General features: G+C 28.0%; 1 protein-coding gene across 1 annotated transcript in view; it reads left to right on the top strand.

Moving 5' to 3' along the window:
- The window catches only part of LOC127276611 (lysine-specific histone demethylase 1A), a 169,747-nt gene that overhangs the window by 2,495 nt on the left and 150,154 nt on the right, over nucleotides 1-17,098 (top strand). Inside the window, exons 8-10 of the mRNA XM_051297168.1 lie at nucleotides 76-210; nucleotides 287-360; nucleotides 525-673. Coding sequence (XP_051153125.1) covers nucleotides 76-210; nucleotides 287-360; nucleotides 525-673 — 358 coding nt within the window. The remainder of the gene's footprint in view (nucleotides 1-75; nucleotides 211-286; nucleotides 361-524; nucleotides 674-17,098) is intronic.

The raw sequence follows: 17,098 nt of genomic DNA, 5'->3' as shown, positions 1-17,098 counted from the left end.
AAAAATTTCCTATGTCAATTCAAGATCTTTTATTTTTATTGAAATATTATTTTACTAGACGAAAACTTTTTTCAGATGATTGCTATTAAGGAACGTTTAGTTGAATTAGACAAACAATATAAAGAAATGCTGGACAGTAAACAAGCAAGAGATATTACTCAGGAGTTCGTTCTAAGATCAAAATTACGTGACTTACACAATGTTTGTAAAGTAAGTAATAAATTGATCATTTTAATGATTAATTTATTTAAATTTTTTTTCTGATTTTTTTTTTTTTTTTTTTAAGGAATGGGATCAGCTCGCAGAGCAACAAAAAGAAATTGAGGCTAAATTACAAGAATTAGAAGCTTCGCCTCCAAGGTTAGTATTTAAATAAATTTTCTTAGAATATATTAGAGAAATTTGTAAAAAAAAAATTTGCCGTTTTGCAAAAAAACATTTAATTTTTTTATACCAATTTATCGTCATTATTATATGTTTCATTAAAAAATATTGAATTAAAAATATTTTTTCATTTATTACAGCGATGTATATTTATCCTCCAAGGACCGACAAATATTAGATTGGCATTTTGCAAACTTGGAATTCGCCAACGCCACATCACTGTCCAATTTAAGTCTGAAACATTGGGACCAGGATGACGACTTCGAATTCACTGGCAGTCATCTAACGGGTGAGTACATTTTTTTTGTCACCTCACTTCACATTCCCCAGAAAATACTCGAAAAATTACAAAATTTTGCACTCACTTTAATTGAATTTAACAAAACATATATATTCGAGTACAAAATTATTTCCGCATATTTCCAAAGAAATTCCTTCATTATTATTTCTCTTTATATTGAGAAAATTACAAAATGGTAAAATTAATAGTTCGAAAACAAAATTATTTATAATATGAATATTTCTACAATGAAATTAATATAAAAACCTCCCCAAAAAAAAAAAAATAAAAAGAGAAAAATAAAAACTAAATACGCCAATAATTTCATGAGACATGAAACGTGAAAGCGAAACAAATCAAATTATAGTAATTAATTGGAATCAATCAGACAATTGGGGACCTGATGGTTTCTTGTTGCTCAACGCTTAGCTCGAAAGAACCGGAACTTTGCGCTTCCAAATATGGCGTGTCCAGAATTTGCAACCATTCCCTTTCCCTTCTCTTCGCCCGCTCGCCCCCCCCTGCCCCCTTTGGCAATTCTTTGTGTCTTTAGGCGATCGCACAGATTGCCCTCGCCGTATATGTGAACTTGAACGAGTTTTAAAATGCGTACAATGCTAAAGACAGGATGGCAATTAAATTTTATGCAAGATTTTGAATTTATTGAATTTATTTTATTGTACCCTCGCCCATATCTTGATCCTTAATCAAGTGGGACCATTATTTTAGTTATATGTGACGGTTTAAAAATTACAAACAAGGACAGAAATTTAAAGCTCAAAGGAGCAAAAAAGAAAGAAAAAAAAAAGAAATGAATAAAATAAAATTAACATTTTGGAAAATTTTTTTTTTATAAAATATTTATATTTATTTAATTTATGATTAAAATTTTGATGTTCTCGAATTAATTAATTTTTTTTATTCAAATTTTCATAAAGTATTGAATTTCTATTTGATTTTATACGGTTAATTGACAATTTTAATAAAAAAAAATTCTGTTAAATGTCAGTTCCATTAAGTGACAATTCGCTATAATGACAGCTTAATTAAATTAAAATTTAGTTAAATAATAATTAAAGGGGAAATAAAAATTTAATTGAAAATTTGGTTAAATAATAATTTAGTTAAATAAAAATTCGGTTAAATGTCATTTCCATAAGGTGACAATTCGGTATAATGTCACGTTTCATTTAATGAAAATTTAGTTAAATAATAATTCAGTGAAATGAAAATTAAATTGAAAATTTGGTTAACAAATAATTTAGTTTAATGAAAATTTGCTTAAAGTTCTAATGGAAAATCGATTAATTTTGGCTAAATGACAATATGGCTAAATAAATTTCTTTTTTGGTAAATATTAGTTAATATTATTAAAAAAAAATTGATGTAAATTTTAATTCTCTCGTAATTTTTTTTAAATAGAAAAAATTTAATTAAATGAAAATTTGGTTAAATAATAAATTTGCTTAACTAATAGTTCGGTTAAATAGCAATTCGATGAAGTAATAATCCAATTAAATGACAATTCGGGTGAATAAAAATTATGTTATCAATTCGTTTTAATGCCAATTAAATCTAATTGCATTTTACTTGAAAATTCAGTTAAATAATAATTCCAGTCTAAAGAAAATTCGGTTAAATAGCAATTCGGTAAAATAATAATCCAATTAAATAATAATTTGGGTAAATAAAAATTCTGTTGTCAATCCATTTAATTTCCAATTTAGTGTAGTTGCAGTTTAGTTAGAAATTTGGTTAAGTTATAATTCCAGCTTAATGAAAATTCGGTTAAATAGCAATTCGGTGAAGCAATAATCCAACTAAATGACAATTCAAGTGAATAACAATTCTGTTGTCATTCTATTAAAATGCCAATTCAGTGTAATTGCATTTTAGTTAGAAATTTGGTTAAGTTATAATTCAAGCTTAATGAAAATTCGGTTAAATAGCAATTTGGTGAAATAATAATTCCAACTAAATGACAGTTCGGGTGAATAAAAATTCTGTTATCAATTCATTTAAATGCCAATTCAGTGTAATTGCATTTTACTTGAAAATTTAGTTAAATAATAATTCCAGTCTAATGAAAATTCGGTTAAATAGTAATTTGGTGAAATAATAATCCAATTAAATAATAATTTGGGCAAATAAAAATTCTGTTATCAATCCGTTTAAATTCCAATTTAGTGTAGTTGCTGTTTAGTTAGAAATTTGGTTAAGTTATAATTCAAGCTTAATGAAAATTCGGTTAAATAGCAATTCGGTGAAATAATAATCCAACTAAATGACAATTCGAATGAATTAAAATTGTGTTGTCAATTCGTTTTAAATGCCAATTCAGTGTAATTGCATTTTAGTTAGAAATTTGGTTAAGTTCTAATTCCAACTTAATGAAAATTCGGCTAAATAGCAATTCGTAATGTCAATACGGGCAAATAAAAATTCTCTTATCTATTCAGTGTTGTTACATTTTAGCTAGAAATTTAGTTAAATAATAATTCAAGCTTAATGAAATTCGGTTAAATAGCAATTCGGTGAAATAATAATTCCAACTAAATGACAATTTGCGTGAATAAAAATTCTGTTATCAATTCATTTAAATGCCAATTCAGTGTAATTGCATTTTAGTTAGAAATTTGTTTAAGTTATAATTCAAGCTTAATGAAAATTCGGTTAAATAGGAATTTGGTGAAATAATAATCCAACTAAATGACAATTCGAGTGAATAAAAATTCTGTTATCAATTCGTTTTAAATTGCCAATTCCGTGTAATTGCATTTTAGTTAGAAATTTGGTTATGTTATAATTCCAGCTTAATGAAAATTCGGCTAAATAGCAATTCGTAATGTCAATACGGGTAAATAAAAATTCTCTTATCTATTCAGTGTTGTTACATTTTAGCTAGAAATTTAGTTAAATAATAATTCAAGCTTAATGAAAATTCGGTTAAATAGCAATTCGGTGAAATAATAATTCCAACTAAATGACAATTTGCGTGAATAAAAATTCTGTTATCAATTCATTTAAATGCCAATTCAGTGTAATTGCATTTTAGTTAGAAATTTGTTTAAGTTATAATTCAAGCTTAATGAAAATTCGGTTAAATAGGAATTTGGTGAAATAATAATCCAACTAAATGACAATTCGAGTGAATAAAAATTCTGTTATCAATTCGTTTTAAATTGCCAATTCCGTGTAATTGCATTTTAGTTAGAAATTTGGTTATGTTATAATTCCAGCTTAATGAAAATTCGGCTAAATAGCAATTCGTAATGTCAATACGGGTAAATAAAAATTCTCTTATCTATTCAGTGTTGTTACATTTTAGCTAGAAATTTAGTTAAATAATAATTCAAGCTTAATGAAAATTCGGTTAAATAGCAATTTGGTGAAATAATAATTCCAACTAAATGACAGTTCGGGTGAATAAAAATTCTGTTATCAATTCATTTAAATGCCAATTCAGTGTAATTACATTTAACTTAAAAATTTAGTTAAATAATAATTCCAGTCAAATGAAAATTCGGTTAAATATCAGTTAAATAATAAATTTGTAATGAATTTTTATTTCAATTTTGAAAAAATAGAATTTTTTTTTGAGTAACAATTTTTATTTTTAAAAAATAAATGCCAACAGTTTTTGAGGGAAATGTAATATGAAAAAAAAAAAAATGAGTTATACATTGGACTTTTTTGTGAATAATATAATCCTTGGTGAAAACAAGGGAAAAAATTTGTTAAGAGATTTCGCCGGCGCGTATCTATATAGTGAATTCGTATATATGTTATACAGTGACATTGTGTACCCGCAGCTGGTGCACTACTAAAGATCCAAGGAAGATGCTGCACTCCATGGGAAGATGGCGTAGATAACGCGTGAATTATTTCCGCGGTACATCCGCTTTCGAGGCAGGTACTCGACATCCTCCTACCCTTCCCCTCCTCCTCTTCCTCCTTCGCCGCCGTCTTCTCTCTTCTTTACGTCCCCACCTATCTTTCCGCCCAGTTGACTTTATCAACCTTATTAAAAACCGATTCCAAGAGATCCCGTAGAGATAGGAGGCTCTATCCTGGAGCCGATCAAATACCCCAAGTCGTCGTCGCGAGTCCTCGTTATATTACAGGCGTGTGTATATATATTTTTGCTAAGAGCCAACAAGGGTATTTAGGGTGGTATAAAGTGACTTTACTTGTGCGCCAATGATCGTTTCAGTATTTTTTTCTTTTCTTTTTTTTTTTTTCTTTTTTTTTTTTGGTATCCTATTAGCACTTTGGGGGGGAAAAAAAAGAGTGTTTTGGACCCGTTTAGACGCGGTAAACCAGGAAATCCGATTGTGTGCTTTATACGGTAGTATGGTTACGACATTAAGTTATGATGGAGATCACTATCCGAGAAAGCGTAAAGTAACTGCTTACAGCAAAGTGCACCGGCGATTATCCAAATCGTGCACCGATCTTTACGTACGACATGCTTCTCTCTCTCTCTCTCTTGACTCTCTTTTTTTTTTCCTTTTTATTTGCAGTCGCGCCGAGAGTCTTCTATTCAGAGCGCGGCAAACTGGATCTCTGCACAAGACAGATTTAACTTTAAATCGAAAGTGAATGATGATTCTCTGTAGGTTCAAATGCAGATTGCGCGCAGAGAACCGCATGGAAAGGGGAATCTATCGAGCGAAAGTAATTACGGGGTTCCGTGTCGGTTTAGTATTTCCTCTTCATTTTTTTTTTTTTTTTGTCCTCCAAAGTTCAGAGAAATTTTTTTTCTCCCCCCCCCCCCTCCCCCTTCTGTTAAAGTTGCTCTTTTTTTATTTGTCGGGATTTTTTTCTTGAATTTTTTTTTTTCAATTTCAAATTATTTTTATGTAGCATATATAAGAATTGATTTTTTTAGACGAATTATAATTTTTCGAATTGAGAATTTCTTTTTAAAACAAATTTTTAGGTAATAGATTTATTTTTTGTATCGAATTCTTGCAGAATTTTTTTGTCATTTTTCTTTATTGAATTTTATCATTATACATATAATTTCTAATTTACTCTAAATTTAATTTTGGCAAAATTTTTTAGTCATTGAATTTTAATTTATGAATTTTGATTTGTACAAATTTTTATTTCTATGATTTTTTAATTGATCGAATTCTTATTCGGCGTTATAAAAATTGTTGCAAATTAAAATTCGTACAAATATTTTTAAAAAAAATCGTATAGAAATAAAAAATGCGTACAAATTAAAATTTGGACAAAATAAAAATTCTGCCCGTAATTTTACGGTAAATAAAATTTGGTGATTGTAAAATAAAAAAAAATTTGTCAAACAAAAATTCGTACCAGTTAAAAAATCGTAGAAATTAAAAATTCGTATAAATTGAAATTCGGATAAAATTAAAATTTTGCCAAACTAAAATTCGTACTATTAAAAAATCGTAGAAATTAAAAATTCGTATACCTAAATTGAAATTCGGACAAATTAAAATTCGGACAAAATAAAAATTCTGCCAAACTAAAATTCGTATAATTAAAAAATCGTGGAAATTAAAAAATTCGTAGATACAAATTAAAATTCGAAAAAATTAAAATTCGGACAAAATAAAAATTGTGCCAAACCAAAATTCGTACAATTCTAAAATCGTAGAAAATAAAAATTGTGCCAAAAAAATTCGTACAATTAAAAAATCGTAGAAATTAAAAATTCGTACAAATTAAAATTTTGCCAAACTAAAATTCGTATAATTAAAAAATCGTACAAATTAAAAATTCGTAGATACAAATTAAAATTCGGACAAAATAAAAATTCCTACAATTCTAAAATCGTAGAAATTAAAAATTCGTACAAATTAAAATTCGGACAAAATTAAATTTTTGCCAAACTAATATTTGTACAATTAAAAAATCGTAAAATTAAAAATTCGTACAAATTAAAATTCGGACAAAATAAAAATTGTGCCAAAAAAAATTCGTACAATTAAAAAATCGTAGAAATTAAAAATTCATACGAATTAAAATTCGGACAAAATAAAAATTTTGCCAAACTAAAATTCGTACAATTAAAAAATCGTAGAAATTAAAAATTCGTACAAATTAAAATTCGGACAAAATAAAAATTGTGCCAAAAAAAAATTCGTACAATTAAAAAATCGTAGAAATTAAAAATTCGTACAAATTAAAATTCGGACAAAATTAAAATTTTGCCAAACTAATATTCGTACAATTAAAAAATCGTAGAAATGAAAAATTCGTATAAATTGAAATTCGGACAAAATAAAAATTCTGCCAAACTAAAATTCGTATAATTAAAAAATCGTAGAAATTAAAAATTCGTAGATACAAATTAAAATTCGGACAAAATAAAAATTGTGCCAAACTAAAATTCGTACAATTCTAAAATCGTAGAAATTAAAAATTCGTACAAATTAAAATTCGGACAAAATAAAAATTGTGCCAAAAAAAAATTCGTATAATTAAAAAATCGTAGAAATTAAAAATTCGTACATACAAATTAAAATTCGAAAAAATTGAAATTCGGACAAAATAAAAATTCTGCCAAACTAAAATTCGTATAATTAAAAAGTCGTAGAAATTTAAAAATTCGTACAAATTAAAATTCGAAAAAATTAAAATTCAGAATAAATAAAAATTCTGACAAACAAAAATTCGATAGCTAAAAATTTTATTAATTAAAAATTCTTATAAGAATAGTTTTAGTAAAAAAAATTTTTTTACTAAATTTTTAGTGAAAAAATAACTAGAAATTACTCTTTTTTTTTAATAAAATATTTTTAGGATATTTATCAATAGATTTAGTAATATTTTTATTTAATATTTTATATATTCGATAATATAAAAAATATTATATTATATATTAAAATTTATATATTATATATACATATAAAATGTATCAAAATAATTTCCATGTAACTGATTTAGCCTCGAGTGATAAATGATTGGCTTTCATTTCCGTATAGTATCAATTCCATGTTTCGATTGAACATCTGTTAGCTTGTTTATAGTAAACTCGATAATGAATTATTGTTTAAAGCATGGTAATCAATAGGTTTTTGTTTGCAAAAATTCTAGGAAACTCTTATAAAATCATATTGCAGCTTGACGAATAAAATTCCTTTCTACCTTTGGGCGATGTAGATTATAAAAACTATAAATTCTTGTTGACTAGTATCAATTTTAATAATCTGTATATAAAGAAAGTATATATATATATACACGATATTTTCAGTTATACTTGGAAATTTCTTTAAAAAAAAAAAAAAATTGAAGAAACGTAACAGTTTTGCTCGTTAGTTATATCCACTTCCAGGGTGGTCAGGAAATAATATTGAAACTTTGAAAATCGCGGGAAAATGAAATGCCTTGAAAAAATTGTATATTTAATTTTTTTTTAGAATAATTTTTTTTACAATTTTAATACTTTTACTATTTATTTTATTATTTTTACTTTTAATTTTATTTTTACTTGGAATATTTTAAATAAATGTGTTTAATTATTTTAATTTGTATAGTAAAAAATATTTTTGGTAATTCATAAATTGTTTTTTTTTATCAATATTTTATTTATTGGTATTAATATTTTTTCAATTTCCTCATATTGAATAAAATTATAGAATTATCAAAATTGATTCAAATACAAAAATTTGGTTTTTTAGTTATTGCTTTAAAATTACGGTATAATTAAATATTTAATAATTAATATTTCTAATTATATTAACCAAAGTAGAATTGAAATAATTAGTGGTATTATTTTTTTTCAAAAATTACGTAAAGCGTAAAATAGTAAAAAAGTCATTTTTAGTCAGACATTTCTTTTGTAATTTTTGTCTCAGTATTTTTTTTCAAAGTTTCAATCTCAATCCTGTAACAGTTATATTTTTTTAAAATTCAAGTTGCGTATATTTTTTTAGTTTTTTTTCCACTTATTTGATTTAAGGGCATGTAAAACATTCTTTTGAATATAATTATACATTAATTATATTAGTGTTCTCCTTTATTTTACTAAAAATGTAGTCCCGTTTTTCTCTGAGTAAAATAAAATAAAAATTGGTTTAAAAAAAAAAAAAATAAACCAGTTACATAGATTATTGATTGTTCATCAGTACATTTAGATTATCTCCACTGGGAACGGAATCACGGCTAATGATTTTTGACCTACAGTCATTTTCGTATATCTTCCTTCATTAATAATTTATTAAAAAAAGTATTTTAAAATTATTTTTAACCCTTTTCATTAGAATAAATTTGAATTTAATTTTTCTTAGATTAATCATTTAGAAAAATGACGTTAGAAAAATTGTGAGAAATTGTTTTCTTATATATACATTCTTGTCTATAAAAATAATTTTTCGAAAAAAATTTAGTTTTTGATTTTAATTAAAGTTCGATAAATACTAAAATTCCTTATTAAGGAACTTTCGCTTATTTATTCTCCAATAAATCGTAAAACTATTTCAGTAAAATTTATTAATTAATTTTCTTGGTGAATATTGTCAAAGTTGGAGAAATTATATATATGCAAATTATAATATATAATAATGGAGGAATTCTGGGTTGGAAATAAATTTAGATTAGAGAAATAATTTTTCTTTATTTTCACGTTTAATTAAATATTTTCTATTTACAAGAAAAAAAAATTTTTTTTTAATATTTTGTTTTATTGGAGATTTTTTCCGAACAAAATTCACTTTGAATAATAACATTTCTGTATTTTATTTTTGTAAAATAATTGATATTCGTTTTTAATTAATTAAAAGGCGCATCTTGTTTAATTGAGAATTGTCAGTTATTTGTGGGATTTTCATCAAAAGTTCTCTTGGATAGATTCGCATATTGACTCATATTGCTTTGAAAAAAAAAAAATTTCATGCACTTTTACTAATTATCAATCCTTTTCATATATATATATTCATACTGGGATATTATAGCAATAGGATAGATGCGAAACTTTGCAAAATGCGTGCACATTGATGGAATGTAGAGAGGCGATTAATGTTTGTTGGCAAATGCATTGAGCTGTCGAATCTTAGTGATTAATATCGGTAACACGTGTATTTAGATGCACCGTTATCTTCTCATCGTTTTGTTTCACATAAAGATAATATATTCCGGTCGTCGTGACTTTTCTATTTTATATATGTACACCTCTTACGGTATATATAATATTCTCCAGGTTACGTAAATTTTTTTTTTAACCATTTTTTTTTCTTTCTAGTCTTTCTTGAAAAGTTAATGAAAGCAGATGAGGATTATATATGCAATTAATGCTAAATATGCGATTAGTTTTTTCTCTTGTGCGCTGCGCGTGAGAATGAGAGAGATGAAAGAATCTTATTATATTTATAAGATTTAACTTGAATTTGATACTTATCCTTTCTCCCTCGAGTCCTTAATAATACAGGAATCCGGTTTCTAAGATAAATGAACCTCATGTTTCACTTACATATATACATTATTGACGTTTTCTGTATGAAAAGAAAAATTTTTTTTTTCAAAATACAAAAAATTGTTTTTGTAAATTGATAAGTTTTTTTTTTTCTTTGGGGACCTTTTGAAAATAATATTTCAATATTCAGAAGGGAACAAGAAAGAGAGAAAGAGTGACTGAAAGGTTGGGGCGGCACTCCTGTTAGAATGATGAAAACACTGTGAATAAGAAATAAGGAATATAAGGAATGGACCTGCAGCAAACAGAATTCACTTAGATGACTATCTGTCTTCATTTTTATCCTTGTAAATTGCTTTGATCGTGCACCTCGCCTACTTTTCCTTTGAGAATTTTTCTTTAAGGGCTGGTATAAAGCTTTTAAATTAAGTGACTTTCCTCTTTTTTGTTTTTTTTTTAGTAATGTTTTGTTTATATGACATATTTTCCAAAAATTCGATTCGATAAAATTCGATTTTAGAAAATTTTCGTGATTGTGCTCTCTAAATTTGAATTAAAAATAATTGCTGGCTTTTTTTCAGTAAATATCTAATTTACTCGTTAAAAAAAAATTAACTAATTTCAGTGCAAAAATAACGGAAAAATTAGTCATTGACTAATTATTGAATAAGTTACCGCATTAGTTATTTTAACACAAATTACCAGTGAATTTAATTTAATTTCGTGTCTTTTAAAATTCAGGTCAAAAATTAGTTTGTATAAAATTAAAAGAAAAGGTTGCCATAGTAACGGTTGTCATGGAAACGGTTCCTACAATAATGGATCCTATGGAAACGGTTGCTATGGTACGGGTAACTATAGTATCAGTTAAGTTGGTACCAGTTACGTTGGTGCCATTTAGTTCCTATGGTACCGGTTACTATGGTACCAGTTACGTTGGTACCAGTTACCTTGGTGCCATTTAGTTACCTTGGTGCCATTTAGTTACTGTGGTACCAGTAACGTTGGTGCAATTTAGTTACTATGGTACCAGTTACGTTGGTGCCATTTGTTTACTATGGTACCAGTTATTATGGTTCCAGTTACGTTGGTGCCAGTTAGTTATTATGGTACCGGATACGATGGTACCAGTTACGTTGGTGCCATTTACTTACTGTGATACCAGTTACTATGGTACCACTTACGTTGGTGCCATTTAGTTACTATGGTACCGGTTACTATTGTACTAGTTACGTTGGTACCAGTTAGTTATTATAGTACCGGTTACGTTGGTACCAGTTACTATGGTACCAGTTACGTTAGTGCCATTTAGTTACTATGGTATCAGTTATTATGGTTCCAGTTACGTTGGTACCAGTTACTATTGTACCAGTTACGTTGAAGCCATTTAGTTACTGTGGTACCAGTTACGTTGGTGCCATTTAGTTTCTATGGTACCAGTAACGTTGGTGACAGTTAGTTACTATGGTACCAGTTACTATTGTACTAGTTACGTTGGTACCAGTTAGTTATTATAGTACCGGTTACGTTGGTACCAGATACTATGGTACCAGTTACGTTGGTGCCATTTACTTACTGTGATACCAGTTACTATGGTACCACTTACGTTGGTGCCATTTAGTTACTATGGTACCGGTTACTATTGTACTAGTTACGTTGGTACCAGTTAGTTATTATAGTACCGGTTACGTTGGTACCAGTTACTATGGTATTAGTTACGTTGGTGCCATTTAGTTTCTATGGTACCAGTAACGTTGGTGACAGTTAGTTATTATGGTAACAGTTACTATAGTACCAATTTCGTTGGTACCAGTTACGTTGGTGCCAGTTAGTTATTATGGTACCGGTAACGTTGGAACCAGTTACTATAGTACCAGTTACGTTGAATCCATTTAGTTACTGTGGTACCAGTTACGTTGGTGCCACTTAGTTATTATGGTACCAGTTACTATAGTACCAGTTACTATGGTACCAGTTACTATAGTACCAGTTACTATGGTACCAGTTACTATGGTACAAGTTATTATCGTACCAGTTACGTTGGTACCAGTTAGTTATTATAGTACCGGTTACGTTGGTAACAGTTACTATGGTACCAGTTACGTTAGTGCCATTTAGTTACTATGGTAGCAGTTATTATGGTTCCAGTTACTATAGTACCAGTTACTATGGTACCAGTTAGTTATTATGGTACCGGTTACTATGGTACCAGTTACGTTAGTGCCATTTAGTTACTATGGTACCAGTTATTATGGTTCCAGTTACGTTGGTACCAGTTACTATTGTACCAGTTACGTTGGAGCCATTTAGTTACTGTGGTACCAGTTACGTTGGTGCCAGTTAGTTATTATGGTACCGGTTACGTTGGTACCAGTTACGTTGGTGCCAGTTAGTTATTATGGTACCGGTTACTATGGTACCAGTTACTATGGTACCTGTTACGTTGGTACCGGTTACTATGGTTGCTATGGTAACGGTTGTGATAGAACGTACGAGTGTACGATTTGATTTTGAAAATTAATTACTTTTTTGAAAATGTTTAGTTTAGCGATTTGATAAATTCTCAATGGTTTTTTTTATATATATATAATATTATATATATGTTACCTGTGAGACTTTGTTACATCATTATTATTTTGTCCGTTACTTTAGATTTCCGTTGACTTAAAATGAATTGAATTGTTTTTGCGCCCAGCAGTCTATTTGAATATCAAATTAGATTAGGATTTATGTGTATATATTATTAAATTGGAGGTATACATATAGAATTCACATTTCACGAGTGTTGTATTACGTGTATATTTATATATATATATATATATATATATATATATATATATATATATTGTGTAGTTGGAAAAGTTGTGATTACTTTTAAGGCGCATTGGCTTGAAGAATGTTAGATTCTGGGTGGAGAGAAAAAGTCACGAAACATATGTATTCTCTTTGTGCCCCGGTTTGCAGTCTCTACAATACTAGTCAAGTGTTTTGCAATCAAGAATCTACGTGAGAATGCAGCGGCGTAAGTACCTACTCGCGGGAAAGTAAAGGAAGAAGCAGTCGGGTGCTTTCAATTTGTGGATAGTCAGTTTTTGTCAAGTTGGAGAACGTGTTCTCCTGGCGGAGAGTGACTCGAGGACAACATATATAATGGAGGTTTCTGCCTGCCAGAGGATGAAAAGATAGCGAAGATGGCTTTTCTGTCAAGAAACTGCATCGAATAAAAAAAAAAGAAAAACAAACTCTTTTCTTATAAAAATTTACTATATAAAAAAAAAATGATTGTAAAAAATCATTAATTAGAATTTTTATTGGGCAAAAATAATTTTTCTCTCTTTCTCTAATTTTGCTGACATTTATAATATTTCTTATTCGGATTTTTTTTTCTAGAACATCAAGGACAGAAATTTCGATTAGTTTGTAAGATGAGTTTAGTTTGTTGAGAGAATTTCGATTGGTATATTCTTTGTATATATATAGGAGAGTGTAATTTTATTAAACATGAGTTTTCGCAAGCATGAAATGAACGTCTCTCGGTAGCGAATAAAATATTTGTTTGCGAGTCGAGTGTATATCTTGAGAGGCTGTCTTGTATAAATCGAATGAGTCATTTCTCTCTCGTTTTTTATTTTTCTTTTTATTTTTTTTTTATTGTGAATGCCGTCAAAAACGTGCGGACGTTGAACGTGATTGTGTCCCCATATAGCTTTCTAAAGTCATCGACTTTATATTTATTCCGAGGCTAATTTCAATAATATTGGACGAGACGTCGACACAGTCGCAACGATGACAAGAAGTAAAGAGATGCGTCAAAGGGTTATACACCCAGGAGAAGTTTAAAGGAAGGCGGAGCACATATATATATATATATACACAGTTATATAGAGGATTGGCCATCCTTATGCCAGGATGGGCAAAGAACGAAGGCGCATATAAGACGAGTTCGAGGCGGCTTCACACCGATCACCGTCTGACATGACACGGCCAGCACATTCTTTCATGGGAGAATGCTAATCGTGGCCCAGGCCCAACTCTTGCTTCCTCCTACTCTTCTTCATTCTCAAGCTGTTGGTATATACCTTATTTTCGTTTTTACTTTCTTTCTTTATTTTCACTTTGCCTTTTCCCATTCCATTTCTTCATACATGGCTTCATAGCGAGAGAAAGGATTGAAAGAGATAGAGATAGAGGGAGAGAGAGAGAGAGAGATGACTTTAAGTGTGTGTAGCTTGATTTATATTCTTATGTGGGACATTTTCAACTATAGCAATGACAGGATTAGAATTCAGATGGTCATTTCAATTGAATCAAGATATACAACTTGAATAGTAACTTGATTATCTTGATAGAGGTTACTATCTGTATTGCATCATCATTTATATGATCGTCAGCAACAATGTTTAGATATGTTGAAAATTTTTTTCTTGTCAAATATAATCAACGCGATTTTCTCAATTATTTTCAAAAATTTCTACGCCTTCAAAAATTGATTATAGATTTCATTTTTCGTTATTGATTTCTGTGGACGCATATGATTATGTTCTAAAAATTATTAGACATAATTTACATTTTATCGAATTTTATTTGTCCTAATTAGTTTTGAGCCGAATTTTTATTTGTACGAAATAGCATTTTGCATAGTTTACATCAAAGCGATTTTCTATATTACAGAATTTTTATATAACCGAAAATTCACTTCACAGAATTTTTATTTGTCAGAATTTTTATTTGCTCGAATTTTCATTTAACATAATAGGCAATTTTAAAGAATTTTTATTGGGTAGAATTTCATTGAATAGAATTTTCATTTGTTCGAATTATTATTTGATATAATTTCCATATAATCGACTTTTCATACTACAGAATTTTTACTTAACCAAAAAATCATTTAATAGAATTTCAAATTGATAGAATTTTCATTTGTCCGAATTTTCAAATGTCCGAACAAACAATCGACAGAAAGATTTTGGCGCGATTTTTAAAATTAACCAATCACAATTTTATGAATAATTTTTGATTGGTTGATTTTAAAAATCGCGCCGAAATTTTCCTGTCGATTGTTTGTTCGGCCATTTGAAAATTCGGACAAATGAAAATTTTATCAATTAAAAATTCTATTAAATGATTTGTCGGTTAAGTAAAAATTCTGTAGTATGAAAAATCGATTATATGGAAATTATATTAAATAATAATTCGAACAAATAAAAATTCTTTAAAATTGCCTATTATGTTAAATGAAAATTCTACCCTATAAAAATTCTTTAAAATTGCCTTTTATGTTAAATGAAAATTCGAGCAAATAAAAATTCTGACAAATAAAAATTCGAAGAAATAAAAATTCTGTGAGTTGAATTTTCCGTTATATAAAAATTGTTTAATATAGAAAATCGCTTTGATGTAAATTATGCCAAATGCTATTTCGAACAAATAAAAATTCGGCTTAAAACTAATTAGGACAAATAAAAATCGATAAAATGTAAATAACTAATGATTTTTAGAACATAATCATGCGTCCCGATTTCTGAGTCAGGTTTTATGCTCCTATTTCACTATAACTTTTATGAAAATTAAAAGTAAATTTTCTTGTAGTATTAAATGATATCCTAAAAGGGTTTAAAACAATTTTTTAAATTAAAAAAAGTTATAAACAATTTAAGTTTTATGGGCGATATTTTAAAAAAAAATTCGCAGTTTTTAAGACGCCGGCTATTTTTAATTTCGGACAAATTCGTCGTCTTAAAAATTCTATTAATTAAAAACTTTTCTAATTTGATAGTAAAAATTTTTTTTTTTTACCATTAGTTATAAATTCTAATTCAAAAAGTAAGTCACTAATTCAAATTAGTTAAAAAAAATTTTATTAAAATTTAGAGAGTTCGAATTTTTTACAATATTTCTTTTTTTTTATTATTCCTATTTTGTTTTTTTCACATACGAGAGCGTATTTATAAAAGTTTTGTTTCTTTTTTCCAAAAGTGTATTTTCCAAGTATATAGTAAACTCTAGGAAAAGAAATAAAAGTGGAAACTTTTTCAATGTAGATCTTCACGGAAGTTATTTTCTAAATTGAAAAAGTAATTTCATTCGTGAATTTGCGGGGGCACAATAAGTCGAAAAAGTGTTTCAAATGTTAGAAAACAGTTTCAAAACTATCCATCTCGAATATCTATATACAACTGGTAGAATTTTGTTTGTCTAAAATTACAAAACATAGAAAGTTTCCTCATTTTACTGTCAATTATTATTTATTAATATAAGAAAGATATATTGCTTCGTTATGAGATAAAATAATATATTGATTTTTACGGGACCTTAAATTTTTTTGAAAAACATGATATAGATTCAAAATGATTAGTCTAGTTTGATTTAAATATATTGATAAATATATGGGACGTTCCACGTCAAACGGAACAGAGCTCTAGCCAAAAATTGGCTTGATAAAAAAAATCGTTTAAGGGCTGAAAAAATTTGTACACTCTTGTACTTTCGAAAGCAGATGGGCGATTTCAGAAATTCAATATGGCGGCGCCTGTAGATGTGATATAAGTCATCAATGTCACGATTCGACAAATACAAACATGAATAAAATTTCCAAAATTAATTAAATTGAATCAAAAAATACACTTTTAAGCATTTTTGGGGTCGCTGAATACGAATCTGAAGTCAGATTTTAAAAATTCAAAATGGCGGATCCAAAATGGTGGTCGATTTGTAAAAATTTAATATTTTTCCTCAAAACTTACTACTTGGGGGTTTTCGGGGTCGTAGAATACGAATCTGAAGTCAGATTTTAAAAATTCAAAATGGCGGATCCAAAATGGTGGTCGATTTTTGTTAAAACTAAATATTTTTTCTCAAAACTGGTTACTCGGGGGTTTTTGGGGTCGCTGAATACGAATCTGAAGTTAGATTTTTAAATTCAAAATGGCGGATCCAAAATGGTGGTCGATTTTTGTTATAACTCAATTTTTTTTAAAAACTGGTTACTCGGGGGTTTTTGGGGTCGCTCAATACGAATCTGAAGTCAGATTTTTAAATTCAAAATG

The sequence above is a fragment of the Leptopilina boulardi genome, unplaced genomic scaffold (assembly GCF_019393585.1).
Source record: "Leptopilina boulardi isolate dan_hultmark-lab unplaced genomic scaffold, ZJU_Lbou_2.1 LbouV2_150, whole genome shotgun sequence".
Lineage (NCBI taxonomy): Eukaryota > Metazoa > Arthropoda > Insecta > Hymenoptera > Figitidae > Leptopilina > Leptopilina boulardi.
The sequence above is the reverse complement of the archived record's forward strand: the minus strand, read 5'-3'. Positions and strand labels throughout refer to the sequence as shown.